Source organism: Moschus berezovskii, chromosome 13 (genome assembly GCF_049115385.1).
Source record: "Moschus berezovskii isolate FMDL1 chromosome 13, NW_MosBer_1.0, whole genome shotgun sequence".
In the NCBI taxonomy this organism is placed as follows: domain Eukaryota; kingdom Metazoa; phylum Chordata; class Mammalia; order Artiodactyla; family Moschidae; genus Moschus; species Moschus berezovskii.
Genome location: NC_142472.1, coordinates 14,334,306 through 14,361,979, shown reverse-complemented (window position 1 = coordinate 14,361,979; position 27,674 = coordinate 14,334,306). Strand labels below are relative to the sequence as shown.

General features: G+C 42.6%; 2 protein-coding genes across 4 annotated transcripts in view; one reads left to right on the top strand and one right to left on the bottom strand.

Moving 5' to 3' along the window:
- Nucleotides 1-24,233, top strand: part of CLDN10 (claudin 10) — a 96,571-nt gene extending 72,338 nt beyond the window's left edge. Inside the window, exons 1-5 of one of the 2 annotated variants that reach the window (XM_055426565.2) lie at nt 3,473-3,765; nt 11,376-11,537; nt 11,626-11,707; nt 22,992-23,099; nt 23,826-24,220. In XM_055426565.2, coding sequence (XP_055282540.2) covers nt 3,546-3,765; nt 11,376-11,537; nt 11,626-11,707; nt 22,992-23,099; nt 23,826-23,949 — 696 coding nt within the window. In that variant the 5' untranslated portion in view covers nt 3,473-3,545 and the 3' untranslated portion in view covers nt 23,950-24,220. Of the gene's footprint in view, nt 1-3,472; nt 3,766-11,375; nt 11,538-11,625; nt 11,708-22,991; nt 23,100-23,825 lie in introns of those variants that run through there. The other variant, XM_088842646.1, reaches the window with a different exon arrangement.
- A 743-nt stretch (nt 24,234-24,976) lies between these two features.
- Nucleotides 24,977-27,674, bottom strand: part of DZIP1 (DAZ interacting zinc finger protein 1) — a 50,927-nt gene continuing 48,229 nt past the window's right edge. The window contains exon 23 of one of the 2 annotated variants that reach the window (XM_055426566.2): nt 24,977-27,218. In XM_055426566.2, coding sequence (XP_055282541.2) covers nt 27,142-27,218 — 77 coding nt within the window. In that variant the 3' untranslated portion in view covers nt 24,977-27,141. The remainder of the gene's footprint in view (nt 27,219-27,674) is intronic. The other variant, XM_055426569.2, reaches the window with a different exon arrangement.

Below are 27,674 nucleotides of genomic sequence, written 5' to 3'. Positions count from 1 at the left end.
AAAAAGACTCTCTTCAATATGTTTTCCTTTTTTAGACATTCTTATGTTGGATGACGTGATTTCTTCTGACTAAACTGGTTTTGAAAAGCTTAAGATATAAGACATTTCTAAGTAAATACTTGATTCACTTCATAATATTCTTCAGGTGTTAAGGAAAGTTAACATTTTTCATCCTTTGGTCAGGTACTTGTGGGCTCTAAGATGTCACTCTTCATAGTTAATATGTAGTACATGCCAACGAAGAGAAGTCTGGGGCTGTGAAACCTCATAGAACAGACAAAGGATAAAAGTAAAAGAAAATTAGTCAAGTCCACAGGCATAACGACCCTAGTCTGTTTCAGCTGGCAAAGGAACTAATAGTGCTGCCACACAGTTCATAATTTATGGGTTGTTTGTGGTATTTCCAACCCTTTTAAGTTGAAGCTGTGTGTTATGGTCTCAATAGTAAAAGAGTATTTCTTTTTTCAAAGTTTTCAACCAAGAAAGGAATATTCTTTTTCTCTATAACACAAATCATCTGGTTTGCTAAATCGACTGTTTATATACATGAATCTCAACTGATCAGAGCTGTGATGTCCAACCTGACTGTGCATTACAAGTTTTGGAAAAATCACTACCAGAGGCACCCCCAGAGATTCTGGATTAAACGGTCTGGTGATGCAGCAGAGTCTTCCTTGGAGGTCCAAGTTAGAATTTAGAATTTGTTTCCTCTGAAAGCTATATTGCAATGATAGGTTTGTGGATATTTTAAGTACAGTATGCAAAACTACATTATCTGTTAAATAAATCTGTGGCAGCTAGTCTGAAACACCAAATTATTCTTCACGGTTGTTTTTGTAAAACCATGTACATACTTTTGGTTTCAAACGATGGCATTCATAACCAATTTATTGATAAATTAGAAGCTGCATGAGTCTTTAAGGTCACAATACTAGACTTATTGTGTGTCAAAAGTAAGTCAGGGTCTTGCAAAAAAAGGATCAACAATTTTAGCGAGAAACTACCATGAGGAAGACACAAGCAAACGAAGACACTCAAACGAGGCCAGGAAATAAAGCACAAAACCAACATCTGTGCACATCTTAACTTTTGGAAGGTCCATAGGGAATGTCCTGGATTACGACTTCTTGTGTTGTCTGAACAGTAAATTGGATTAAAAGAAAGCAGATTGTTCAGAAAGAAATATGACATAGAAATAATGGTGTAAATATGCTGGAGGGCAAGAAACCAGAAAATAAAATCACTTTAAAACGGCAAATCATACAAAGAATAGAGGACACCTTGTTGTCAATACTCAAAGGTGACTGAGGAGCTTAGGTAGGTGCTTCCCAAATTATCTTTAAGCTGGATCCCCCAGTAAACCCAAAATGACACAGCAGAACAAGCTGGGACCAAGAGGAGCGTAGTAGTGGAACGACGTCTGCATTCCACCAGGTAAACCGTCCTCACCAGTATTCCCCCTCACACAAGCCGTGAAATGGTCAAACACACACACACACTTCCCAAGAGCTGCTGCAGGGCCCAAAAGTAGCACTTAACTTGTGTTTTCTCAGTGCAAATCACAGCAGATGCATGGATGTTAAAAAGAGAAAGATTTGGACTCAACAGAAAAAAAAAAACTTGCTCAAAGGTTGTCAGTACAAAGCAAAACCAGAGCACACACCTTGCCACGCGCTAAAACCTAAAGTTCTGAAGGTTAGAGAGTGAACTGAATATTATCTCTAGAAATAAGATGATTGTGTTGAGTGTGGAGTGTGTCCATACAATCTCCAATGGTCCTTCCAAATCTGTTCAGATGTTTCTATAATTCAACCCTCTCTCTTCTCCACAGACATCAAACCAGTTCTAATTTCATTCTATACGCGTTTATTATTTTTTGTGTGTGACAAAGGGGAATTGAGAAATTCTTCACAATGAACCAAAGTGTCCCTGCACAAACATTGTGAAACAGGGTTGTTGCTGTTGTTCAGTCACTTAGTCATGTCTGACTCTGCGACCCCGTGAACTGCAGCATGCCAGGCTTCCCTGTCCTTCATTATCTCCCTGAGTTTGCTCAAATTCATGTCCATTGAGTCAGTGATGACATCCAACCATTTCATCCTCTGTCACCCCCTTCTCTTCTTGCCCTCATTGTTTCCCAGCATCAGGGTCTTTTCCAATGAGTCGGCTCTTAGAATCAGGTGGCCAAAGTATTGGAGCTTCAGATTCAGCATCAGTCATTCCAATGAATATTCAGGGTTGATTTCCTTTAGGAAACAGAATTAGCAGCTAGCTCTATTATAGGACTGATTTAGAGGTTCATTCCAAGAACTTTGGACTTCCCAGGTGGCTCAGTGGTACAGAATCTGCCTGTCAATGCAGGAGAGAGAGGTTCAATCCCTATTTCGGGAAGATTCCTTGGAGGAGGAAATGCAACCCACTCCAGTATTCCTGCCTGGAAAATCCCATGGACTCGGAAACTGGCTGGCCTACAAACCATGGGATTGCAAACAGTCGGACACAAAAGAGCACCCTCGCACCAAGAACTTTAAAGGGACAAATAATAAAACCAGTCTTTGGTCTCTCATTTTTGCCCAAATGTGTGACCTCTGGAGCCACACCCTGATCTTTAAGTCTACTTTCAGACAGCAATGAAGGAATGAGTTTATCCCTCAGTTAGATGCTAAAGGTGGAGCTGTTTTTTTGTTTTTTTAAAAAAAGTAAAACAAGATGCAGAGAAGCTGAAACAGACCACCAGCTCGTAGAAGAGACTCAGAAACGGGAGCTGGAAGGAACCCACAGGAAAATGTCTTAAAAAGCATGTCCTATGTGTAGCGCATTGGTATCAGCAGGCCAGCGTTGTGGCTGGAACAATCACGATCAGGACCGTAAAGAAGGTCCCCTTGCAGCCTGGGCTCTGCACAGACTGCTGTCCTGAACTGAGGTTTGTATCACCCACCTCCTTGCAGTGACCTTCCACATGCCGCCGGGCCAAAAGGAACTGCAAAAGTTCAGGGCAAAGCTGACTTCGAGCCCAGAGCTGCAGTGATCGCTCCTTGACAAGCGGAACTGGGTCACCCAAAAGAGCGTGGCACGAAAACTTTTAGAGTTCAGCGGACCAAGGGCTGCGTTAGCAGGCCGTGTCCTTTCCGGGCACACAAAAGCCTTTTTTTTTTTTTCTGCTCTGCTTTTTACAAGATACTCTGAACGCCAAGCTATTGCCAATGGGTAGGGCTGGGGAGGGGAAAGAGGATGGATGCAGCAGGTCGTCCACATTCGGCTGCCAGTTTGTTCAACAGGAGAGCCCCTCTGCACGGTGCCTCGGCCCCGAGACGCGCGAGCAGGGCGCGGGGCGCCACAGGGCCGCGCAGGGCCGCGTCTGGCGTTAGCAGCTCCGCGCTCCCCGAGGGCGCGTCCCGGGTCCGCGCGCGCCCCCTAGCGCCGGGTCCGCGGGTGGGCGGGGCGGCGGGGGCGGAGCCGCGGGGCAGGGCGCGCGGGGGTCGCTGCGCGGCCGCCGAGCGGGGAGCGCGAGAGCCAGCGCGGCGGCGGCGGCGGCGGCGGGCGGCATGGCGAGCACGGCGTCGGAGATCATCGCCTTCATGGTCTCCATCTCCGGCTGGGTGCTCGTGTCCTCCACGCTGCCCACCGACTACTGGAAGGTGTCCACCATCGACGGCACGGTCATCACCACCGCCACCTATTGGGCCAACCTCTGGAAGACGTGCGTCACGGACTCCACGGGCGTCTCGAACTGCAAGGACTTTCCCTCCATGCTGGCGCTGGATGGTCTGCATCCCCGAGCCCCCCGGCCCGCGACCCTCGCGCTCCCCCCGCCTCCGCCCGCGGCTGGGCGCCCGGCTGGACCCCCACCCCTCCCCGCGCCGCCCGCCCCGGACCCCTTCCCAAGCCCGGCCGCGCTGTCCCTCTCGGTCCCTGGAGGAGCCGGGGAAGGGTCCCCGGTGCCCGTGGCCCGCCTTTCCCGGACGTCTGTCCCGAGGGGCGCCTGTCTGAGCCCCGATCCCCGGGGTGGCGGAAAGGGGACGCGCAGAACCGACCTGGGTGGGGTGGGTTCCTCTCAGGCGACTGCGATGGAGGGAAGCAGGTCTGCCGTCCTAAGAGTTGAGGACTGGGTTGTGGGACCCCCGTCTCTCTTGAGGACAGTTGGGACAGAGAGTCACGGAGAGGGGGCTTGCCTTCTCCAGCCAGCACTCCCCAGAAGGGCTGGATTCTGATTTAAACTGACTCGTCAAAGCGAAATCTGCTTGTTCTGAACTCCTTATAGCCATTTCATTCGTGGTTTTAACAGTGGGCTGGGGGAAAGGAAACATATTGCAGGGGCACCCCCCCTCCAAAAAAAAAAAAAAAACGCTAGGTATCTACAAATGAATCTGCTGGGCTTTAACTCTTGCTGTAAATTTTAGGAAAATAAATAGTTCTTGCTTGTGCTGCAGAGAGTAGCTGAATCCTGGCCACCCAGAATCTTGTGCGTGGAAACTGACAAGTTCTGTGTGGCTCTCCTAACTCCGTGTCTGCTGCCAGTTGTACGTGAGACTGTTTTCTATGTTGTTCTTGTTGGCTGGGCTGTATAAGGTATTGTATTAGAGCAACAGGTGTTCACAAAGAAAACTGGCTATTTTTAGTTTCAAGAGGAATGGTACCTGTCCACCCGGTGACACTGATTGCTCAAGTTCTAGGCTCCTTTCTCCCAGGATTTCTCAGCACATCGTTCCTGGCAGAAACTTTAAGAGAGTCATTTACATGAGTTCTCGATTTGAGGTGTTTTCTTTTTCTTTTATTACCGCACAGCAAGTTTTTATTTGCATAGCTGAGTAAATAACAGACAAAATTTAATTCCCCTGAGGTGGTGTTTGCCACGAAAAGCAAACTCTTGCTCAATGGAGGTATTTGGTGGAAACCCCGCGGAAGGGAATAGGTATCTGGTTTTAGATGAGTGACACCTGGGTCTGCCATCATGGTGTGTAAAATAAGTAGCTGGGATGCCACTGATGGTCTGGAATGACTGTTGAATTTCCTGTGCCCTGCAGAGCACACATCCAGATAGATGTTTGAACAGGCAGGCTCCTTTCTGTGGTTTCCATTCAGGAATATGGATTGACAGTTGTTGTTCTAAACACGTTCATTCTTCTCTTGTAACTGTCTTGTCACTGAGAGGCTGCCAGGCAGGTGTGCTTCCTTCTATGGGACAGTTGGGGGACAGAGGAGGCGATCGAGAAATAAATACTTCATGAAAATGATTGGGTGTAGAAGAGTGAAGCCCTCACCCCGTGTGTCTGAGGCGAGAATAGACATCATGGTCTGGGGCATGGGAACTTCGCTGGTGGTCCGTGGGCTAAGACTCTGAGCTTCTGGTGCAGGGTGCCCAGGTTTGATCTCTGGTCAGGGAACTAGAACCCCCATGTCGCAAGTAAGACCCAGGGCAGCCAAATAAGGGATTCCAGGGATCCAAATAAGATGACTCAGTAGTGAAAGAGTCTGCTTGCCAATGCAGGACAAACAAGAGACATGGGTTCAATCCGTGAGTTGGGAAGATCCCCTGGAGGAGGAAATGGCAACGCACTCCAGTATTCTTACTGGTAAAAACCCCCTGGATAGAGGAGCTTGGCAGGCTACAGTCCCTGAGGTCGCAGAGTCGGACACAACTGAACCACTGAACGCATATACAGGCACACATACGAATAAATAAATAAATTTATTTTTAGAAAGATTTGGGGGCCAGAGGGGTAGTGAGGAGGAAGAAGAGCATAGCCTTCAACCATCCAGCTCTGGAGAGGAGCCGTGACATTTGTATACAACTCAGCTCACAAAATGGCCTTCCACGTGTGCTCTTGTGTCTAGAAAATGACTTTAAAAAACATAAATGACATCACCATTTGCTCTACGTTGTTTTCAAATTAATAACATAGCTTTCCAAGTCAGTACCTATAGAAATAACTCTTTGTAACAACTGCGTGAATACTGTTAAATAAACTGGTTTATTTAATGACTTACCCACTGTTGGACGTTGGGTAAAGCTTTCCTAGTTTTTCATTGTCATTAGTGCTTTACTGAAAATCTTTCTGTTTGCTTCTTTGTGCATATGTGTGTATGTGCGTTTCTGTAGTGTAAATACTGAGAAATAGTATTGTCAGAGCAGTAGAATATTCATTTTATTAGTTTATACTGCCACATTAATTCCACCTAGCATATGAGAAGGAAATGGCAACCCACTCCAGTGTTCTTGCCTGGAGAATCCCAGGGACGGGGGAGCCTGGTGGGCTGCCGTCTATGGGGTCGCACAGAGTCAGACAGGACTGAAGCGACTTAGCAGCAGCAGCATATGAGAATACCTGTTTCCACATTCTCATCACTAAGTTTCTTGTTCAGTTTAATGGGCAGCAACCTATCATGTTATTCTTTTAGTTGGCATTTCCCTGATTACTGTGATTTTGACCATCTTGACATATACTTATTGACCACTTTTTTTCCTTTTATGAGTTGCTTGTCTGTATCTTATGCCCATGGTTCGGTTGTTTCCTCTTGGTTTAAATGATTTTTTTTTTTTTTAAGATTCTAGATGTTGGTCTTTGATTTGTTAGATATGTTGCAATCTCAGCCCATTGCTTGTCTTTTAAATGTGGGTGTCTTTTCTCATACTAAACATTGAAATATATCCTGTAATCCACTGTATCAGTCTCATCGTGCTGGCTCAGCTTCTTGTGGCTTAAGAGGGCATCGCCTATCCCAAAGTGATCATTTACTTTTCATTATCTCCCAGAATAATATTTGAGGGGGGAGTTCAACCACACAGCTACATTTTTCCCTGTAGAGAGAAGTCAGTTTCCCCCACTTACAAGTGGAACTTCCCAGAACAAGCCCCTTTGCTTGTTGACGCTCTGCAGTGTAGTTTTGGGGCAGCCACATGTGCTGGATGCTGGCCCTCTGTCAGGTCCTGCCCATAGCATGGTGCACTTGGACTTCTTGATATTGCATTTGAAATGGAGGGAGAAAGCTACATTAGCAGGGGGTGTGGTGGCCGCAGCCCTGAGTAAGCCAACCCTCCCCTTAACCCAGGCAGAAAAATCCAAGGGAGAGAGAAGGCTCACAGTTCTCCCCTGTCTCATCTTAGGTAGAAGAACGTGTCTCTTGGACACAGAGGATGGGGTCATTATTCTGAATTTCCTGTATGAGGTCAAAGCTCTTATTCCTCATTGTCAAGAGGGTATTATTGTTATCCCAGTTTTCCCTATAAGGAAAAAGCTAAATGTACAGATTGAATGTTATCCCATGTTAAGATTCCAACTCTAATTTCTGCCTGGAATCAATCTTAGTGTTAGAGACAGGAAGCTTTGATGTGTTTCTTACCACTCACCAGACACTTAGTTCATACTGTTCCTCCTGTGAAGTAAGTGCTGTTCTCCCTGGGTTTCATAGATGAGAAAACAGGCTTGGAGAGATTAGGGAATGTAGTCAAGGATACACAGCAGGTAAAAAGAGGAACCGGAGCTGAAATTCAGAGTTTGTGTTTGCCCCCATACCATCCTTCTCCCAAAGGATCTGCTAAAAGCACACGAAGCTACTAATGCAAGAAAAGCACATTCTTTTTTTTTTTCTTCTTTCCTTCAATTAACAACTAGCAAGAGTACTGCTAGGAAATTGTCTCCACCAAGTGGATATTTTTATTTCTGCTAGTTGGAAATGGAAATTAAGGTACATGTGGAAAACATTTAACTTTTAAGGGACACCTTGAAGGTTTCCTCCAACAGAATTCATTAAAGTCATGGTATTTTACTAATTGAAACACTCACGGTTGAACGAGCTGGTGATTTCTGTTTATTGCTAACCCATATTCCTTTCAAAGCACCACTTGAACTACAGCTGGGAAGCATTTTAAGCTAGGCTTTAGGGTTTGTTTTTTTTTTTCAGTTTATGCCATCTATTTTTGTTAGTGGGAATGTTTGTCATTTTTTCCAAGGAAGTTAACTATAAATTATACTTCAGAGAACTTCTGAGCAAATATGTTCATGCCTCAGCACTTTAATGTGTTAATTAGCTATTAACGGTGTCAGTAAATTAGACCTGTCAAAAATAATAGCCTCCTTGACTAGGTTTTTACCACTACTTCACTTGAGGGTGTTACTTATAAATTTTAACCTCTGGAACTGTTAAAAAGCAAGGTTGTAGAAGTCTGCTTTGCAAAAGATAAACTCTGAAAGAGTTTGTGGTAAGTCACCCAAAGCTTGAGTCTGTGGGTGTTTTAAGAACCAGCAGTCTCTAATTTACAGACCTCAAGCCTACCAACAACTGGGTTCCATTTAAGGCTGGCAGTGGAGCTTATCCCAGGAACTCCAGACCCTGAAGTGCCTTCTTTTGTGTGTGTGCTGTGTGTGTTTAATCGCTCAGTCGTATCCGACTATGCGACCTCAGGGGCTGTAGTCCTCCAGGCTCCTCTGTCCATGGGTGTTTTCATGCATGAATACTGGAGTGAGTTACCACTCCCATCTCCAGGGGATCTTCCCCGCCCAGGGATCGAACCCCCATCTCCAGCATTGTGGGCGGATTCTTTACCGTCTGAGCCACCAGGGAAACCCTTTATGCATGTGATGAGTCAGCAACTTATCGCTACTGTTCTCTTGGTAGGCAGAGTTACCTCCCCTCCACATCAGGGTTCTGGTTGGTTCTGTTGAAGGACTGACATCATCAGAACCTGCTCTCTCTCATCTGTCCTCTTGTGCCAGGAGGCAGGGGCAGTCCTTCTGCAGGTTTCAGAGCTGAGACAGGAGAACCCAGTGAGAAACTCAGAAACAAATAGTATGAGTAATGGTTAAAGTTTAAAGCCTACTGCTGTTTTCCCCAGTCATATTAAGGGTTGAATGCACCAGCCTGGGATTCTGACCACTGTGTACCATCTGGGAAAATGCATTCCACGTTCTGAGTGATCAGATTGTAGACTTAACCATTTGCACGGCTTGTGTGTTTTCTGTATGTAAAGTCTATGAGATTACTAAGGTAAATGCAAATTATGGTGGATGATAAGGATTTCTAGAATAGTTAAAAAAAAAAAAAACACATTATAATAGAGGTTATGGGCTTCCCAGGTGGTAAAGAATCAGCCTGCCAGTACTAGTGGTAAAGAATCAGCCTGCCAGTACTAGTGGTAAAGAATCAGCCTGCCAGTACAGGAGATGCAAGAGACGTGGGTTCAATCCCTGGGTCGGGAAGATCCTCTGGAGAAGGGAATGGCAACCCATTCCAGTATTCTTGCCTGGAGAATCTCATGGACAGGGGAGCCTGGTGGGCTACAGTCCATGGGGTCACAAAGAGCCGGACACTACATACAGAGCGACTATTACTGCTAAGTCACACATACACTTTCTGGTCTGTTTAGGATTGCAGTAAGAATCAGCTAAAACATCTCAAAACCATAGGTGGAAACAAATGTCTAAAAACTATTGAAACCACACTGTCCCAGTAGCTCTGGTGGTAAGTGATGAGCCAGTTGCGGTTATTCTGGAGGCTTCTCTTTAACCTTGCAAGGAACTAAGGGCTTCCTCCCCCTGTGCTTCTACTGCTCCCTGGGTTCTGGCTGAGGGACTTGAGGACTGCAGTTTAAAATGGAGCTGAGTTAGTAGGCTGCAGCAAAGACACAGATCGCCCTTGCAGCACTTCTATTACTACCAAAATAAGCTTCCCTTATCCTGTTTTCCTAAAAATAAGTTTCTTTTACTGTTTTGTTGGTTTTTTTTTGACAGCCTCACCGTCAGTAAAATTATTTTCTGTCTGGAAACAGTTCACACTATACAATGGAAGATCGTTGTCCTTGCTTTCTGCATTTGTGTGGTGGTGGTGGTCAGTGGCTAAGTCAGGTGCGACTCTTTTCAACCCCATGGCTTGCAGCACGCCAGGCTCCTCTGTCCTCCACTGTCTCCCAGTATTTGCTCAAACTCATGTCCATTGAGTTGGTGATGCCTTCTAACCATCTCATCCTCTTTCGTCTCCTTCTCCTCCTCCTGCCTTTAATCTTTCCCAGCATCAGGGTCTTTTCCAATGAGTCAGCTTTTTGCATCAGGTGGCCAAAGCTTCAGCTTCAGCAACGGTCCTTCCAGTGAATATTCAGGAGTGATTTCCTTCAGGATTGACTGGTTTGCATTTGTAGAGGCCTAAATTTGTTCAATTAATTAGAGCATCTTCTGGGTACTCTTCAAAATGGATCCTGGGGATAGGAATAAAACTTAAAATTTTATTTTTTGACCAAGAAACATGGCCTGGAGGCCACCTTCCAGCATTATGCCCTGAATATATGATTATTGTAGCCTTAGAATTATTACTTATGTGATTATCATAGCCTTTGCCTGAACACAGTAGGAAATGACTTGGTGTATCTTGGCACTTATGAGTTTTTTCAAATAAAAAAGTTCAATTCCAAATGTAAACCTGATAGATATTATGTTCATTTGTTTAACAAATATTTACTTACACTGGTGTGTCATCACTATTTTCAGAATATAGCACTGTTTCAGGCTAAAATGTACATAATGACATTTTTTAAATGTATTCATTTATATCCCATTAATTTAAAATTTGTTAATGGACAAAAGCCAGTCTGAAGTTTACCGTCATCCTGGCTGTGCAAATAAGAATATATGACTAAGAAAATGAGTGGTATAGGAGGGATGTTCAAAGAAACCAACAGAGCAAGCTTTTAGGATACTTGGAAAGTATCCATTTGTACACAGTTAATTTCATAATTATATTCTTCTGGGAACTAACCAATGCTTATTAAACCAGTGTTATTGTATGTGCCCTGAAAATTTTTTAAAAGGTCATGAAAATACATCTTGATTTAGATTCCTCATGGTTCATGATGGCATTTCAGTTGGTCTCATTTATAATCTTTCACTAATATTAGAAGTTGTGACTCTTTAGGAGCTCTGCTCAGTTATAAGGTTTTCAGTGTCAAAATCATTAAAACATCTGTTTTAAAGGTCTGATGTGCAAAGGAATAAGAGGGTTGAGAGAGGCAGATGAGGTTTCTCAGGGTGAAAGGCAGCATCATGTGGATTTTGTAGTCAGATCTGGATGGAATTCCTTCCAGCCTCTCACTCACTCATCCCTGGCGTATCGTGCAGCTTTTGTGTGTCTCGGTTTCCTCATCTGTCACCGTGGGAATAATAACACTCAGAGGTGTAGCCTGAGGATCCTGCATATGCCAGACTGAAAAGTGTGCCAGAGGGATTAACTTTCTTTCCATTCTTGCTTGTTTTAACATGTGTTTTAACCATTTTACGGTTTTGTTTTGTTTCAGAAAACAGAAAGTCATTCAGGAGGACAGTGTAAAATGTGTTTCTCCCTGGACAACCACGTTTTATGCTAATGTAAATGCCCTACTCTCATTGCAGGTTACATCCAGGCATGTAGAGGACTTATGATTGCCGCTGTCAGCCTGGGCTTTTTCGGTTCCATATTCGCCCTGATTGGCATGAAATGTACCAAAGTCGGAGGCTCAGATAAAGCCAAAGCTAAAATTGCTTGTTTGGCTGGGATTATATTCATACTGTCAGGTAAATAGTAACGTTCTTCCAAACAAGGTGCTTCAGGATGTTAATGAAACACCAGGTGTCATTGTATTTTCCTTCTGATGCTCTTTAGGGCTATGCTCGATGACCGGGTGTTCCCTGTATGCAAACAAAATCACAACAGAATTCTTTGATCCCCTCTTCGTGGAGCAAAAGTAAGTACTCTTCTTAAGTCTGTATGCTTGTGGCTTACAGGAAATGGATTTAAAATCATCTTCTAAATTAAGGTACCTAAATTTCCTCTATGGCTTATGAAAGTGGGACATACTGATACAGGCTATTTGATGACATCATTTAAGAGCATACAGTGTGTGTGCTGCATTGGCAAAAGATGCACTGAATCATGGCGTTAGTATTACAAATGTCTTGTAACATACTTGTCTGTAAATAGCTCAAGGCTTAGGATTTAGAACGCTGACGCTCACCTACTATATATTGTAAAACTGAAGTCAAAATAGGGGAAAAGTTAGAGAGGTGTAAGATGGGGAGGAAAGAAGGAAAAAGTGTGATAACCGAAAATTAAGAGCTTGCCTTGTTTGCTGTCCATCCAAAATGATACTTGCCAGATTTTAGGCTGTGGGCCAGTTTCCATTGCAGACATTGAGATGAAAACGAGACGGTGATTCTGAAAATTAGAAATGATTAAATGATAGTGAATAAAATATTATTTTTCTTTAATCAGTCTTTTACATTTGTTCTGTTGACTATGGCCTTAACAAGTTCTACCTAATAAACCTTTGTAAAGAAACTGTACACGATGCAGGGTCTTTTAAAAAAATGCTCTAAGAGTGGCACAGACAGCCAGATGTGACCAGTTTCGGCTGCGGGTGAATGCTTTGGCACTTACAGACCAGTTCTCTTGTTACTGTTGGTTTTTAACTGTGGGCTGTTACTTTTTATAGTTTCCCTAGGCTTATTTCTTTGCTTTGGAAAAAACCCAAGGAATACCAAATTAGAAATCATAATAGACCAAACAGTTTGTCTTCCATGAGAATATTCCCATAGATTCCTGTAGAAAACTGCTCGTGTATGCATGTGTATGCTATCAACCAGGCTGGGGATTTTCTTTCAGTCTTCAGATAAAATACTATAGAATTTTAAAAGAGTAATTACTAAAATGTCTGATCAGGATCCATTACTTTTTTCTAGTGGATTTAGGAATCTTTAGGAAATGATTTTTCTAGTAGTGTCTCTTGCATAGTTCATGCATAAATAGTAAATGCTTATATAATGAAATATAATGAAAATAATAGCTAACACATGTTATGCCCCTACCATTGGCCAAGCAGAGCATTGCAAATATTATTTTATTATTTTACTCTTACAGTAGCCTCTAGTAGAAAAGAAGGAGACAAAAATTGGGAAAATCAATAAGCTGAAAATTGGATATCAACACAAAGTAAACTGATTCCATAGGTCTTAAAGTATTTAATTTCTGAAGTGAGATTTTGATTTTGGCATATTCTAGGGGAGAGGACTTCCCAAGCTGGCATTTCCTAGAATTTAGTAATTGGTGCCTATGGGGTCGTACAGAGTCAGACACGACTGAAGCGACTTAGCAGCAGCAGCAGCCTCTTATATCAGAGGCTATATCGTTTGTGCACAAACTCAGAGAGGAATATGTTGGAGAATTGCTGCCAAAGGCAGGGCTAGCTCTAGGGGGCCTGGGGTGAGGGCACCCCCTCCAGGGACGTTCTGATTATTTCGTTGGTGTCTTCATTGATGTTCATGAGAGTAAGTTCCTTGAAATCAGAAAACACGTATACATCATCTCTTATTTGCCTAGCACGGTGCCTGGTTAAGTGAAATTCTGATCTGCAGAGCTAGTCCTCTCGGGATTAGCAGAAAGGCCTTCTGTTATCTCAGCAAACTGAGAAAGCCTCTGCGAAGGTGGAGACGGAAGGCCGGCTCATCCTCCTCTCCCATCTGTGTCAGGAATTCATCTTCCTAGCGCAGCGTCTCTCCCTGCAGCCCTAGACGGCATGGCTGTAGCACAGGGACACGTGGGTTTAGCAGTGAGGAGCGGGTGTTTGCCACATGCTGTAGTTTAAATTTCTGGTGACCTAATTCATGGCCTAATATATGGACTATCTTGGAAAATGTCTTGTGCATTTGAGAAGGATGTTTATGCTGTTGTTGGTTGGTGTTCTCTGTATATGTCTGTTAGATCTCATTAGTTTATTGCGTGAAGTCCTCTATTTCCTTATCTTCTGGCTGGTTGTTCTGTTCATTATTATGAGTGAGATATTGAAATCGCCAACTATTATAATAGATCTGTTTATTCCTTTTTTCCATTCTGTCAGTTTTTGCTTCATAGATATTCTGTCATTATGTGCATAAATGTTTATGGTTATATCTCTTGCTGTATTAAATCTTTCATTAATATAAAAAAATAAATTTCTGGTGAGCAAATACCTGCCCTAAGGTGCATTGAAAAACAGTTCGAACCACAGAAGCTGATTTTGTTGCTGTTGTTTTTCTTAAGGATTCTCTACCATGTAAACTGAATCTTTGTGGATTTCCAAGACTCACCTTGGTTGCTTACGTTAGACACACATGACTAAGCTCATCCGCAGAGTTCACACCACATTCCTACTATATGCAGGAAACTCAGGAGGTGCTTTATTAATGAGGGAACAAAATGAGTGGCTTCTGATGTATCACTGGAATGAAGATTGTGGCAGTTGCACTGCCAACACTTTCAGGCTTTGTATTCAGTAGCTATCTTTCCCACAACTTATCTGGGAAGATTTTTCTTCCTGCCTACAATCATTTGATTGCAATTGCAATCTTTATAAAGAGTTTCATCTGGCTATGGTTGTGTTCTGCCATTTCCTCACTTTTTTTCCTTTTGTTTTGCTTCCTTGCTTTCATTCAAGTTGTGATTATGTTTTATGGCTCCAGGATGGACTCCTGCAAAGCCTTGAAAACTGTTTCTCAATGCATCCCTTTGGGCTGTTTCAAACCAACTTCCTCCTTTTTATTAAAGCAATACCTACCAAATTAAAATAAAATCTATCCTCCTGCAAACTGATGGTCATAAGCACCCCTTAGTATGAGTCACCCTGTCATTTTGTTGAAATATACAGTATTCTCACCATCTGTTGTCCAAACCACTAACTTCCTGAGTGTCTTGCTTTGCTTTTTTCTTAAATGGATGGTTCCAAATAAGAATTGATTGGCATAAAGAAACTTCTTTTCAAATCATGCAAAGTTAGAGCATTGACCCAATTTCCTTAATTGAGAAAACAGAACATCTGATCTTAGATTTATTCTCTTTTAATCAGTGAGATTTATCATTAACATTTTGGCTCAGATATTTATGGTTTGGGTCTTACCATACTCAAGCCTTTTTAATTTCAGAGTTTTTAAAAACATGGAGTTACTTACCTCTAGCACTCTTCATTCCTGAATACAGTTAGTTTCTACTTGAAGTTTTACTAAGGTAAAATCTTTTCACTGTTGTGGTTATTTAGTAGTTTAGAAATAAACAGCTGTCTGCTTCCTGGTAAATTCTCTCATTCCTGTTATCTATCAAGGTAAATGCACAGCAGACAATTCAAGAAGTATGTTTCTAGATTAGACACATTTTCCCAGGTGAACCTGAAAGGACAATCGATCTCACTAGGTGGCCTTGCCAAGATATTTAACTTCTCTACTCTGTCCTTATTATAATTTAATGAATTATAGATGTTTGTTTACTTAAGCTTGTTCCAATCATGAGGTTATTTGGAGAATGAATTAATGCTGGTAAGAGGTTCATAGAGTCTCAGGTAAGGGATTCCATAGCTGTGCCAAGTGTTAAGAACAAACCAGAATTTGACTGTTAAATATTAAGAAGAATTCACTTTGTTCTGTGGCAGCACTGACCACTTGAGATCATCAGAATTGCTCTGATGCCTTTTTCATGCTGGCAGAACTTAATATACTTAGAAATCAAACGTTTGGCAACTGTGTTTTGTTTTCACTGACCAGTATACGAAGCCACGATTTCTTCCAGTTTGCCATGCTTCCCGGTGACTCAGCTTTTACCACCACCACCCCTTCCTCTCTCCTTTCCACACCCCGACCCACCTCTGTGTGTCCTGCAGGAATTGCATTCTGGGTGAGGTGGCCACCAGGGTGCCCCCTTTGCTCCTGGTGCTTCTGTTACAGCCACACTGGGCAGTGGCACTTGCCTGTGGGTCCATCTTCCAAACGAAACCAGGAGTATCTTGAAGTGAAGACCACATCTTGCTGATTTGGGCATCTCTTGTTACTAGTCCATACTCTATGATATTTACAGCAAGGATGATTAGTAAGCAGTGATGTAGAGCTCTCTGTCTGTCTGCATCTCTCCTAGGGTGGAAAGATTGAGCATGCTTGGAGAGATTTTGTTAAAGGGATGGGGGAGGGGTGACCCCAAGAATGAGGGCCCTGGATCCAGGCTGCCTGGGCGAGAACCCTAGCTCTGCCATCTTTTAGTGGTGTAGCCTTGAAGAAATTACTTGTCCTTTCTCGTGTCCTGTGTTCCTCATCTGTAAACTGGGAAGAATGAGAACTACAAGTTTATCGTGAGGATTAAATGAGATAGTACACTTCAGCTGTTTAGACTGGTGCCTAGAGTAGGCCCTCAGTGAATGCTATTCTTTTAAATGGGACTGACTCGTAAGCAGAGGCTATTACATAGCAGTTCATTTATTTTACATTTCCTAAATTTGAGAATTCTCCACAAAGTTTCCATATGCTGCTGCTGCTGCTGCTAAGTCACTTCAGTCGTGTCCAACTCTGTGTGACCCCATAGACAGAAGCCCACCAGGCTCCCCGGTCCCTGGGATTCTCCAGGCAAGAACAGTGGAGTTGGTTGCCATTTCCTTCTCCAATGTGTGAAAGTGAAAAGTGAAAGTGAAGTTGCTCAGTTGTGTCCGACCCTTAGCGACCCCACGGACTGCAGCCCACCAGGCTCCTCCATCCATGGGATTTTCTAGGCAAGAGTACTGGAGTGGCTTGCCATTGCCTTCTCCTCCATATGCAGTAGATGCTTATTTAAATTATCCCTTTCTACTCTAGCCATGGTTTGGGAGGTGCCTGCCACTATTTCGTGGCTCTTTGGGAAGAGTTGGGTAGGAAATCTTGTGGTGTCTTACAGATCACTGAGTAAGCTGTTAACTAGCGTGAATTGCATAAGGGAGAGGAGAATGCAGCAGCCTGGGGAGATACGTGGATTGGTGGGCACTGAAAAGTCTGCTTCCGGTACCTGGGACCCCAAAAGAATGCAGGGTATTTGGGGGAAAGGTGTGCTTGTAGATAATGCCTGTAGAATGCTCCTTCACATAAAATCCATCCATGCAGTGATACAGAGCTTGGAGTATATGTAAGTGTTAGTTGCTCAGTTATGTCCAACTCTTTGCGACCCCCTGGACTGGGGCTTGCCAGGCTCTTCTGTCCATGGAATTCTCCAGGCAAGAGTACTGAAGTGGATTGCCATTTCCTCTTCCAAGGATTAATTATATAAGCCTTTGAGTTAAGTTTCTTTTTGATGGTAATGTTTAAAAGATCAGTATACGAATGGAATTCAATTTTTAAAAGTTAGCATTGATAATATATGGATGTACTTCCTAAACTTGGAACTTTTAAAACATATTTAGTTGTTTTAAGGTAACGGCAATGTTTTGGCTGCTACCACCCTTGATTAACATAAGGAATAGGGCAGTATGTTTGGAAAAAAGTCCATCCTTGAGGTCAAAAGACTTGGCTTCTAGCTCTGCAACCTCTAGCAAGCTCACTTGTCTCTGGGGATCTTAAAAGGATGAGGTTTTTTTCTTTTGTTAAACGGTTTGTTTTGTTTACGGAGGAGCCGCAGTGTCTTTTTTCAAGTCCAGCAAGCCCTGATTTTAATTACTACCCTCACCTCTTTTTGTGCTGGGTGAAAAGACAGCCGGAGGGAATTCTGAAAAAAAATTCCATACCCTAGAGCCACTGAGAAGGCAGTGAGCCAGGGAGAGAGGGAAAACTCACATCTTTCTGAAATGACAAGCCCAAAACATTGCACTGATTGTATCTTTTCATATTGATCCCATCTTTTCCTTAGCTAAGGTGAAAGGAGAGTGATGGCTTGTGGTATCCTTTGCTATGCAGAAGCTTTTAATTAAGCCCCATTTGTTTATTTTTGTTTTTATTACTCTGAGAGGTGGGTCAAAAAGGTTGAGATTAACCAATTGACTGCTGTACAGCAGAAACTAACACAACATTATGAAGCAACTAGGTATGTTAGGAGCTCAGTCGTGTCCAACTCTGCGACCCCATGGACTGTAGCTCACAGGCTCTTAAAGCAACTATACTCCAATAAACATTAATTTTTTTTAGAAAAAAGAGCATGAGGATTGGAATCAGTTATGGGTTTTAAATCCTGGTTCAACTATTTACTTAGCTGAGGAATAGGGAGGCAAGTAATTTAATCTCATTCAGGTTCAGTTTTCTCTGACGGTAGGAAGAACTATCTCTTAGAACTGAAGATCAAATATGATAATACATGCCCAAATATTTAACACAAAAAACAAAATCCTGGTACAGTGATCTGACAGTAGCTGTTGTTATGGTGGACTCTTACTTGAACCACATCTATACAGATTTGGGAGAACACGTAATGTTTACTTTGCAAACACATGTTCTTCTACTTCTGCTGTTAGGCTCCATTGTCCTTTAATTATTTAATGTCTGACCATCTCCTCTAGACTGTAAGATCCTTGAGAACAGTGCTGTGTTCTCTCATTCATCCTGAAACACATGATTTGAACAATATCTAGCTTGTCACTTCTCTGATGGTGTCACTGACAGGGTAGGTGGGATACACGCGCTCCCTGTAGATGGCAGATCAAATGATAACAGGGGTTTGGGTGCAAGAAAGACAGAGATAAGAGGTGTTCCTCAATCTGTTCCCTAAGGATTACTGTGCATGTTACTAAGCTAACATAGGAGGTGAGTATAGAATGCATCAGAATTGAGACCACTGAGTGTGGTTCTAGCCCAGGCTCTCTAGTTAGGAAATGAACAGTAGCCAGGTGAATAAGAATTAACTTCATCTAGTAATTCAAGGTATATTTTAATGCCTTAGATCATTTAATGCCTTAGAACCATAATGATTCTGGTCATTAATCTGTGCCTTACTTTCTCTCTATAGAAAGAAAAATGTTCCGTTGCTTGTTTACTAGATGCACAATTATATACATGAATTCAGGTCATAAGGCTGCTTTTATGAGTCCTTTCCATTGAACAGAATATGTGAGAGATAATCCAAGAACAGCCTTCTGATCTGTAAAACAGAGATCAGTCCTAGCCTGTCGATCCTGCATCTGTCTGGTGCTAAGCAGACTGGTAGCCTTTCCGAATAATGAAGAAATTTTGGCGATTGTAACAGCTCAATAAAGAGTGGGAAAGCTGGTCTAGGGCCAGGAAGATATTGTTAACAAAAGACAGACCTATAGCCGATCATCTGAAATTTGGATAATCTCCTGAGGCGCTGAAGTCAGCTTCTCAGTTTTACCAAAAATGAAGAAAGATTTCCAGGCAGAGATGGAGTTTCCCAGTGAATGTCAGAGGAGGCGTGGGCCGGAACAAACCTGAATGGATGTTACGTGGCTAACTCTCAGTCCTGTCTTTCAATAACACTTCCGTTTTTGCCAGATCACGCATACTGATGGGTGTGAATTCAAGCCACTGTTGAATAACTCTACTGTACGTGTCTTTCAACAGAAGAAAGAAGAAAAAGTCTCTAAGAGAGAGAACCACGTCACAAAATCCCTTGCATCCAGTTGTTAGAAGCTATTGGTATAGACGTGGAGTCTCTTTAAGACTTTAGCTTTAAAATGGTTCTATTTATTAAATATTTGACAGAATTCATAAAAAGCTCAAAAGGAAATGATACTCTCCTTGGAATAGTCTATATTTAGTGACTTCAGGAAAACATAAAAATACGTTTAAAAACAGGAGTAAGTGAACCAGTTCCATGACCAGGGATTGAACCCGTGCCCCCTGCAGTGGAAGCTCAGAGTCCTAACCACTGGACCTCCAGGGAATTCCCAAACCAATTTTTAATATAAGCCACACTGGTGACACTTAAATCCCTTCAGAAAGTTTCAGTTTGCTTAAATGAATATAAAGACACAGTTCCCAACATCTGAGCTGTGTGGGTAGTTATCCTATGATTTCTACCCAATTGTATGCTCTTTTTAAATGAATTCGCAGTGCTGAGCTATGATTTGAGTTCTACCAACCTATGCCCTAATGGACCACTATCAATTATTAGAGACTTATTTTTAACCATGATCCTGGCACTGGCATCCTGTTTTAGAAAGCTAAATGTTTTAAGAAAAATCTCAGATTGTATTTTCCAGGAGTATTTATACTGAAAGTTAATAGACTAATGCATAGTTTCAGGAGAGAAGACAGTCTAAGCTCTAAGGAGAAAAATAAAGAAAAATAGAAAGTATTGTTAAATTGTAATCCTATAATAATGTCCTCCATGTCGAAACGTTCAGTGTGCTCATCCTTTAGTTGTCTTTGCAGTAATAGCATGACAGTGGATGGACTGGATGCCAGCTTACTGTAGGAATTGCAGATATTTGAAAGAGGTCCATTGACCGGTACCTACAACTTGGCAGGCCCTCTGCTCGTTTTATTTGTATAATGTCATCCAAACATCGTACAAGAAGGGCCTATTGTGGGAATCCAGGATATCCTTTGTAGATGTGTAACATGATATTTAATGAAGGTATATTTTATAAAACTACCAGGTTAACACTCTTGATCTGGCCAGCTCTTTTCACCTGCACACTTCACTGTCCAGTCCTCTTTCAAGCTGGTTTTTGTACATACCGAAAGCTTTTTCCCCACTTACACGGACCTTCTGTTTCTGCCACTGCCTCTGATTGGAACAGTTCGAGAAGTTTCTCGGTTCCCAGAGCCTAATCAGTGCTTTAGTGCAGGATGAGGTGCTTGTAACTTTTCCTTTAGCTCTCACCTTGATTCCCCAGGTAAAACAATGCAAGAGTGAAAAAGAAGGGATCACGAGGCAGTGTGTATTATGTAACAGTGGCAACCCACTCTAGTACTTTTGCCTGGAGAATCCCATGGACAGAGGAGCCTGGCTGGCTACAGTCCATGGGGTCACAAAGAGTCGGACACCACTAAAGCGACTTAGCATGCATGCACACGCCAAGTTGTAGTGTGTATTATATAATTCACCTCTTCCCAGTAGCAAATGGAAGCTGTGAAATTAACGGAAAAGCCAGATCTGGAAACGGGCAAGTAGACCACCAGGCCCTTGTCTTGTGTAAATGCTGCTTCCTGCTCCCACTGGCTGGTGGCCGGGGCCACACTGTCACACCCCCACCGCTGCCTGCCCCTGCCCAGATGGGAGTTCAGACGTCGTGACACAGCACGGCGAAAAGGAGGAGACAGAGCTCAGGACAGGCACAGGTCACGCGTGCCGGATGCTGTCCACAGTGTGGGGAGGCCTTGATACCTGAGCCTGACCCTGCACCAGGTCCGGGGGGGGTAGCCTGACCTTGACCCCAACCTTCCCCTCCTACTCTCAACTCTTCCTTTCATTCTCAGCCCCTCTGTGGATTCTGTATGATCAAAACAGGCCCTTCCCCCTCTGACTTCATTTAACACTGAAAAGCACCATTAGGTAGGGAATGTCATCCATTTGTTTTCACCTAGTGATAGAGGTCTGTGAGCTAAAAGTCTGAAAATCACATCTTTATTTAAAAAAAAAAAATCAAACCTAATTCTTCAGGAAAACAACAGCCTGACATGAGACCACAACCCCTGAGATTTTGGTATTCTTCTTGCATTCTATATTTGTTTCTCCAAAACATACATATATATGTATCTCCCCTGAAAGGATATCCTCCAGCCCTCCGCTGTGATTTCCTTTGTTGTTCTGGGTAGTGTTGTTTGTACCTTTGTATGGTGACCTCTCCAAGGCAAGGGCTGACTTACCTTTGCATCTCTTCTAGTCTTCAGTGGTGTATGATGGCCTGCCATCGAGGAGAGGCTTCAGAGCAGGCTGTCACTAAATGATACTTTTTATTCCTCTCTCACTGGACTGTAGTGATAAGCACGATGAGGCTGTATCTATCGTGGACACTGTAGAGGAAGAAAAATGATTTTTTCCTCTACTCTGCTAGGGTCTTTGCTGGGAAGAAAGATAGATTAATAAGAGAAAACTGGAGTTTATTTATATGTGCATCGCCCCTACACAAGAGAGTACCCAGTGGCGTGTAATTCAAAGGGTGGCTAGAACTTGGGCTTATATAGCATCTTAACAAAAGAACAGTACATCTGTAGAGAAGTGACAAGACAAAGGAAAAGGACTTTGAGCTTCTAGAGGCACGAGTTGTGGCAAGGCACGTGAGGAGGGACAATCCTAAAGGAAATCAGTCCTGAATATTCATTGGAAGGACAGATGTTGAAGCTCAAACTCCCACACTTTGGCCACCTGATGCGAAGAACTGACTCACTGGAAAAGACCCTGAGGCTAGGAAAGATTGAAAGCAGGAGAAGGGGACAACAGAGGATGAGATGGTTGGATGGCATCACCAACTTGATGGACCTGAGTTTGAGCAAGCTCCGTGAGTTGGTGATGGACAGGGAAGCCTGGTGTGTTGCAGTCCATGGGGTCGCAGAGAGTCAGTCACGACTGAGTGACTTACCTGAATGTGCGGGGGAGCTAATGAAAGATGCAAATTAGTGGTTTGTTAATGTCGATTGCTCCGGTGCCACCTGTGGGCTAAGCAGGGTGTTCAGTGTGTCTGAGAATTAACTTCTTCCTGGTAGTGAGGGGACAGGGGACAGTTTTACACATTGATGCCCTGCTTTTAGGCAAACGGGAAGGCAGAGAGCTTTCCTGTTTCTTCTCAGTTGCTTTTGGCTCCTTGTGCCAAAGTGGCATAGTTGGGGTGGTGTGTTCTGTCACCCTTTGACACTTTGCACGTGACTGCACACAGCAGATGCTTAACCACTTACTGAGTTGAACTAAAATAAAAGCAGACGCAGCTTTCCTGTTTCCAACTAAAGCCTGTCTAAACAATTTACCCTGCACAACAGGATAAATAGATGGAAACGTTTGGGCTTCAGGCAGAGCCCAGAGGCAATATGCTGGCAGAGCCAGGAGGCCTCACCTTGAGTCCACTGCTTCTGCTTTACCCAAAGGGATGCCGATGACTTCATCTTCCTTTCAGCTTCCTTTTGGGATGTTGGGAAGATACAATTGAGTGAAGGCTATAAAAACACTTTGAGAAAAGTATAAAGCATTCTTTACAGATACTATTGCTTCCTGTATAAGCTCCCATAGCAAGTGTATAATGGGCATTTAGCAAGTGTTGGCTAGTAATGTTAAATGCTGTTTACTCCCCAAACTAGTAAGCTTTAACACTTGTGTGGTACTCTTCACAGGTATGAGTTAGGAGCTGCTCTGTTTATTGGATGGGCAGGAGCCTCACTCTGCATAATTGGTGGTGTCATATTTTGCTTTTCAATATCTGACAACAACAAAGCACCCAGGTATGAAAAGAGACAAAAATAACCTTACGTTAAAAAGTTCAATACTATTCTAAATTGTTATGTGGGATAAATTATAGGTAATTCATATGATTCTTAGAAACTTCAAACACCCAGAATTGGAAAAGGTTAAGAATATATAGTAAATGTAACATTTAATATGGTAAAAATATTGAATAGAATATAGATAATTATAGTTAATTTAAAAAGCAGAGCTTGTGTTGATATAGTGATTGTGATACAATATTGTGATTACCAACACAATATTGTAAAGCAATTATCCTTCAGTTAAAATAATTTTTTTTGATGAAGCATCAAAAAAAAGCAGAGTTTGACATTCTTATGTTCCAAAGCTATTGCTATAAGGAGAAATCTTGTCTAACTTTAGGGGCATATTCTTCACTTTGGCCGCATAATTTTCACATAGGTGGAAATTGCTGATTAAGGTCATCGCAGTCTCCAAGATTCCAGGAAGATAAATTTTATGTAAGTTTTGAAGGAGAATAACTGAACAAACTAAGAAGCCATAAGTTTCTTCTGAGATTCTCTTAGTCACACTAGCTGTTCTGAAATGACACTGAACTATTTCTTGTGCTGAGAAGGGAATAAAGCTAAACATAATCAGGGAAAGACAACTTAGCTGTGACAGAAATGGGGGGATATGGTTTCTTCCTATTTTTGTTTGTCCTACGTGTAAAAGACCATCTCCCAAACTGTTTTGCCTTTCAGAATGGGATACACGTACAATGGGGCCACGTCTGTCATGTCTTCCCGGACAAAGTATCACGGGAGAGAAGGAGATTTTAAAACCGCAAACCCTTCAAAACAGTTTGATAAAAATGCTTACGTCTAAAAAGAGAGCTGCCTTCAAGCTGTGTCTTGAGCTTGTTCTAAACGTGAACTGTTCACAAAATGATGCCATCAAGGCCCTCCTGTAATTAACAAAACTATTTTTAAAATATGAATTTGAAGAATTTGTTGATTCTTGGATGTAAATGTTCTTCTGTAGTTACATACTAATCACTTTCTGTTGTAGCTTTCTATAAAAAAAATAAACGGGCTATTTACAAGACTTGTATATATCTTATACATCTGTGTTTAACACCAAAGATTCCAGAAGTGTTCATAATGTAGCCTTCTTAATCACCCAGACCTTGCAGTATTTGTCCCTATTTTGTTTTTTCCTTCATATATTAAACAGAGTGTATTAAGGAGTCATGACTTGTAAACAGTATGGGGGTGATCTGAGACTATTCCTCAGATATCTGGGTTGAATGGACATATATGCTGGCTGGGTAGAGCCGATTTCTAGCTGCTGACACCTGTCTGTCACCACTGTGCTTCTCAACGGCTGCTCCAGGAAGGGCTCATGGGGCCAAGATGCTACTGCCCACTACCCGGCCGATCCTCCTTAAATACCTCCTCCTCTGGTATAGAGAGCAGATCTGGTCATGGCTGACTCTGAGGTTGACAGAGGAGGGCCTGGAGCCGCGTGGTCCTTGCCTCACTCAGAAACAACGGACCTGTGTCGTTCAGGCTGTGTGTGTGGAACCAACTGGCAATGGAGAGACAGCATTTTTTTCAAGAAGTGTTAAGTTCCTCCAGGGATCTCTGACAATGTTTTATTTCTCAAGCCAGCCCTTTCATCTCATATCCACCGGGCACCGGTTCGCTCAGCCTGTGTGCCCGTCGCTGCTCTAAACGCTCCATGTGCCCTCACTCGCTGCAGCCTCATAGCCGCCCTCTGAGGTAAGTACTACAGGACCCTGAACTGACAGAGGATGAAACGAAACCAAAGAAGCTGAAGTGACTTGCCACAGCAAGTGAAAAAACCTCAAGGACTTTGAACTGAGGCAGCCGAGGGTGAAGTATACAGTCTCAGGCTGCGGCTGCGAATCGCGTGGCCGTGTCATCTGTGACTCAGGTTCCCGACAATACCAGTCACAGCATGGGTGACCGTGATACCTTCCTCAAGCCTGAAGGACTTAAAAAGGAAAAATCACATTGTTTGGAGGTGCTCACTGAAAAGAAAATGGACGAGTTTATTACTGATACAGTAAACTTTTTTTTTTTCCAGACCATGATAATACTTAAATACCTTTTCAAATGAACGGAAAACCACTGAGGGAGTCTAGGTGCTGTAAGCAATGTGGGCACAGGGTTTGGTGAATGTGTGTTTAAAACAAATTTTTAAATTTTAGAGCTGTACTGGTGAAGCAAATATTTTGACTGTATTGAACTCTCACAGCTTCTGAAGAATTTAGGGCGAGAAGGGGTCAAATTACCAAAAAATTGTCAGGAGCCAGAACATTAGCTGTGTGTCTGTGACAGGAAATATAAGGCGATGGTCCAAAGGAAAATGAGCAAACCAATTCTAGTACAACCTAACATGACAGGACTAAACAGAATATCCGCTTTTGCGACAGACACATAAAGACTTGTGATACTTTCATGCATCGTATTTCCCCAATCCTTGCTGTTTAGAAATAAAGACCTGGCAGACTCAGGACTTGGGAGTTGAGGCCTGGTTTAAAGCCTGCTTTTGTCATTTTCTAGTCATATGGCTTTTGGCGAGTTATTGTATAGCTTAGCTTCTCACATCTTTAAGAAGATTAAAATAATATGTCTCAAAGTTGTTCTCATCAAATGAACTAATAACGTACATTAAAACAGAACAAGGAGCTCAGTAGATCTAAGTGGATAAGTGAATGAGCATAGGAGCCCAGGTGCCTTCTTAGGCATCGTTGTAGGTTGCTTATCTGTGTCTTACTACAGTGAAGATTTGATTCAGGGTTTATTAGAGCTTTTAGAAGCTTACATTTAAAGCAAGTATATTTGTATTAAATGGCCTTTGTGGGAAAGTGGCCCACAAGTAAAAAGGACCCTGGTGGGGCAGAAACAGGTAAAAGAAAAATTGCTCTTTTAGATCAGCATGTTACATGGCATAGCTACCAAGACAAGCTTAAATCCTTGAATGAGATGAGTTTAACTTGAAATCAGCTCTAATAACTCAGCCACAGTCACAAGGGTGTCATTGAGGGTTTTACTTGAAAGGCTGACAAAACAAAGAGGTCCAAATCCTAACAGACCATTTAGTTAAAATATTACTTTTTGGGGGGAAACAAAAGTACAGATAGTACCACAAAGTATAAAAAAATGCAAAAAACAGTTTATATGAACGTGTTGACTATTGATAATGTCACTGTTAAGAATATAACTAAATTAGTTCTGAGGTATTTTCTAATGCGGAAAGGGCATTTTAAAAAAGTAAAAAAAAAACTACAGACATATGAATTCAGTATTGACTCAATCTATTCTATTCATAGTCTGATAAATTAACTGATATTTAAAATGGCTACATTTTATTCATAAAATATCCAAGGTCAAGGTTATGCTGCAGAAATAGTATTTTAAGTTCTAAAACATGCTTACAGTGGCCCAAAGCTGCATATGGTAAAAGTACTTCCAGAAAATGTAGTTAATATGGGCATAACTATATTCTTATTAACTCTAAACTTACTTCTAGGTGAAAAATAAGCTGTCTACTCTTAAAATTTCACTGATTTCCACCAATTCCATTTTAAGGATACTAACAGAACTTTATAGTAAAACACTTCCAACATGACAATGTACATAAGAAAGATATATTTTTTAAAAGTTTAAATGCAAACTAAAACCTGCTATCAGTTAAGAAAAAATTCACTTAAAAATTAGTTGAAAAAAATACACCTAAACACTAGAGTACTGTTCTGAAGCAAAGACTTTTTATGACTTCAGTGACACATTATTTTTAAGCAGCAGCAGCATTCTTAAACACCTTTATATGCTTCAAAATACTGTTGACAATTTGTGTTGTTTTTTTTTAAACACTGCATTAGGTGCCATTAAAGAGACTCTTGTTCTCTGAGAGCCGGTTTCCTTGTTATTGCAGGAGATACTGTCAGGCAGGACAATTGTAGTTGTCTAGGCAGTGCTGAAATACCACGATACCAAATACTGCTGAAGCCTGAGGCCTGGACGGACCCCCTGACGCACAGGGTGACAGTCACACATCTGAAGAGTCACTCCAATCAGTCACGGTCACTAAGCTGCTTTTCAGCGTACTGGACTCATCCTGAGGTCCTGTGTGGGAGACAGGGAGGGAGGGAGAGGAGGCCCCAGTGATTAAATGAGCACACTGTCCAGCCAGTAAAAGCTGCCTACCTTCACACTGTAATTCGTCGCTCGGGCCTGAGTCGGCTTGCCAACCCCACCCCCAGCTCCCACAAGCTGGGGCAGGACGCTGCGGACTGTCCCACCACCACGGGACGGCCATGTCTCCAGGTCAGCCTCACGGGGCCCTCACAGCGAAGCTTCCACCCGGCCCCCACCTCCTGGCATTCAGCACAGCGCCTGGAGGCGGGCAGCCATAAGGAGAGGAGAATAAAAGTAACAAGCCAAGGAGGAACTAAATGCTAAAAATAGGTTCTCTAGCATAGATGAGCTGGAGAAGGCAATGGCACCCCACTCCAGTACTCTTGCCTGGAAAATCCCATGGGCAGAGGAGCCTGGTAGGCTGCAGTCCATGAGGTCGCTAAG